The sequence below is a fragment of the Apaloderma vittatum genome, unplaced genomic scaffold, assembly GCF_000703405.1.
Source record: "Apaloderma vittatum isolate BGI_N311 unplaced genomic scaffold, ASM70340v1 scaffold43617, whole genome shotgun sequence".
NCBI lineage: Eukaryota > Metazoa > Chordata > Aves > Trogoniformes > Trogonidae > Apaloderma > Apaloderma vittatum.
In genome coordinates this window covers 4668-6463 of record NW_009726366.1, presented here as the reverse complement: position 1 = coordinate 6463, position 1796 = coordinate 4668, and the positions used below count along the sequence as shown (strand labels likewise).

Here is a 1796-nt window from a genome sequence, read left to right as displayed (position 1 = left end):
GAGCCACAAAATCACTGCGGCTCAGTCCTGTTCCTAGTTGGCAGAAAAGGGGCAGCACAGGGCTTGAAGACCAAGGATCAAAGTCAAAGGGAGAAGCAAAAGGATTGTCTGTCCAGAACAGCAGTCTGCCCTTGAACGTCACCAAAACGGAGACGGCACCGCTTGGGAAACGCAAACTACACGTCCCCACGGGAAATGAGAACATGATGGTTTCCGAGAAGCGTGCCACGCTTATTTTGCAGTAAGAGTAGAAACCTTGCACTAAGAAGGTTTTATCTTACTGAGATAATCTTTCTCTGCTTCCAGGAACAAAGCCACTGCAAGATGTTCAACTCCAGCACAAGCTCCTGGGGAAACAACTGCAGTCACAGCACGGTTGTAACCACGACAGTCATTCCCCTGCTCTACTGCTTGATTTTCATAGTAGGCCTCGTGCTGAACGCTGTGGCAGCGTGGATCTTTCTGCACGTTCCCAGCGAGAAGAGTTTTATCGTCTATCTCAAAAACATCGTTGTTGCCGATCTCCTCATGAGCTTGACGTTTCCTTTCAAAATCCTCGCCGATTCAGAAATTGCAACTCCACAGCTCAACATGTTTGTGTGCAGATACTCTGCCGTCATTTTTTATATGAACATGTATATTGGGATAACGTTCTTTGGCCTCATAGGTTTTGACAGATACTACAAAATTGTAAAGCCTTTATTCACCTCCTTTGTTCACACGGTTAACTACAGCAAGGTGGTCTCTATAATCATATGGTTATCGCTAATGCTCCTATCGCTCCCAAATATCATTTTAACTAATGAAATCACTGAAGAAAATTATTCTGGAAAATGCATAGGTCTTAAAAGTGAGCTTGGCAGGCAGTGGCACAAAGCATCAAGTTACATTTGCACGGGGATTTTCTGGATCGTGTTTCTCCTGCTCATCATTTTTTACACTTCTATATCCAAAAAAATATACAGCTCTTACAAAAAATTCAGAAGAAACTCAGAGGCGACCAAGAGAAAAACCAACCGTAACATATTCAGCATCATGTTTGTATTTGTCATTTGCTTCGTGCCCTATCACCTCTGTAGAATACCTTATACTCTGAGCCAGACCAGCTCACAATTCGACTGCCAGTCAGAAAAAACTCTGTACTATGCAAAGGAATTCACTCTCATCCTCTCTGCTGCAAATGTGTGCCTCGATCCCATTATTTATTTTTTCCTCTGCCTGCCCTTTAAGGAAAAGTTGTATCAAAAACTGCATCTCGAGCTGAAAACTTCAAGTGACGTTGAAATTTCTAAATCCAAAAGATCAAATACACTGCGGGAAAGTATAAACGTAGTGTAGGGTCAGGCCTGTAAAATAACACGCACTGCCGAAAGTTAGGCAAGAATGGAAACGTCTCAGAGAAGCTCAAGAGAGGAGAACCAGCAACAAAACCGAAAAAAATTGTTTCAGCTCAGAAGACCCCGTGGTGTTTCTCTGCATAGAATTATTATTGCACATTGCCAATATATTCAGCACGTGCTATTTCGGCTGACGTCATGATTGCATTACGGGATGATGGGACCTACCGAGATCTCAAAAAAAGGAAGAGGAATAACTGGAAGAGCACATTCCGGAGCGCCAGGCCACAGTCCTCTGACCAAATCCCCCAGTGATCAAACCGATCTGCTGCTGTTTCTCACAAAGCCGGGCACGACACGCGTGAGGGGGAACAAACCAGCCTGGGTGGAACTGATGGCTGCCCCTCGGCCAGAGCTGACCCCCCGGGCAACACCAGGAAGCTCAGCTTAAGGAAGGAC

The 1796-nt window shown here is 44.9% G+C and overlaps 1 protein-coding gene across 1 annotated transcript; it reads left to right on the top strand.

Annotated features, from left to right (window-relative positions):
• Positions 1–324: 324 nt before the first annotated feature.
• P2RY14 (purinergic receptor P2Y, G-protein coupled, 14) lies at positions 325–1338 on the top strand. The gene has a single exon (XM_009873243.1). The coding sequence runs from the start codon at positions 325–327 to the stop codon at positions 1336–1338; it is 1014 nt and encodes a 337-aa protein (XP_009871545.1).
• The last annotated feature ends 458 nt before the right edge of the window (positions 1339–1796 follow it).

Bases quoted from the DNA above. Each gene is read 5' to 3' on its own strand.
- P2RY14 (XM_009873243.1), top strand. From the start codon at position 325: ATGTTCAACTCCAGCACAAGCTCCTGGGGAAACAACTGCAGTCACAGC.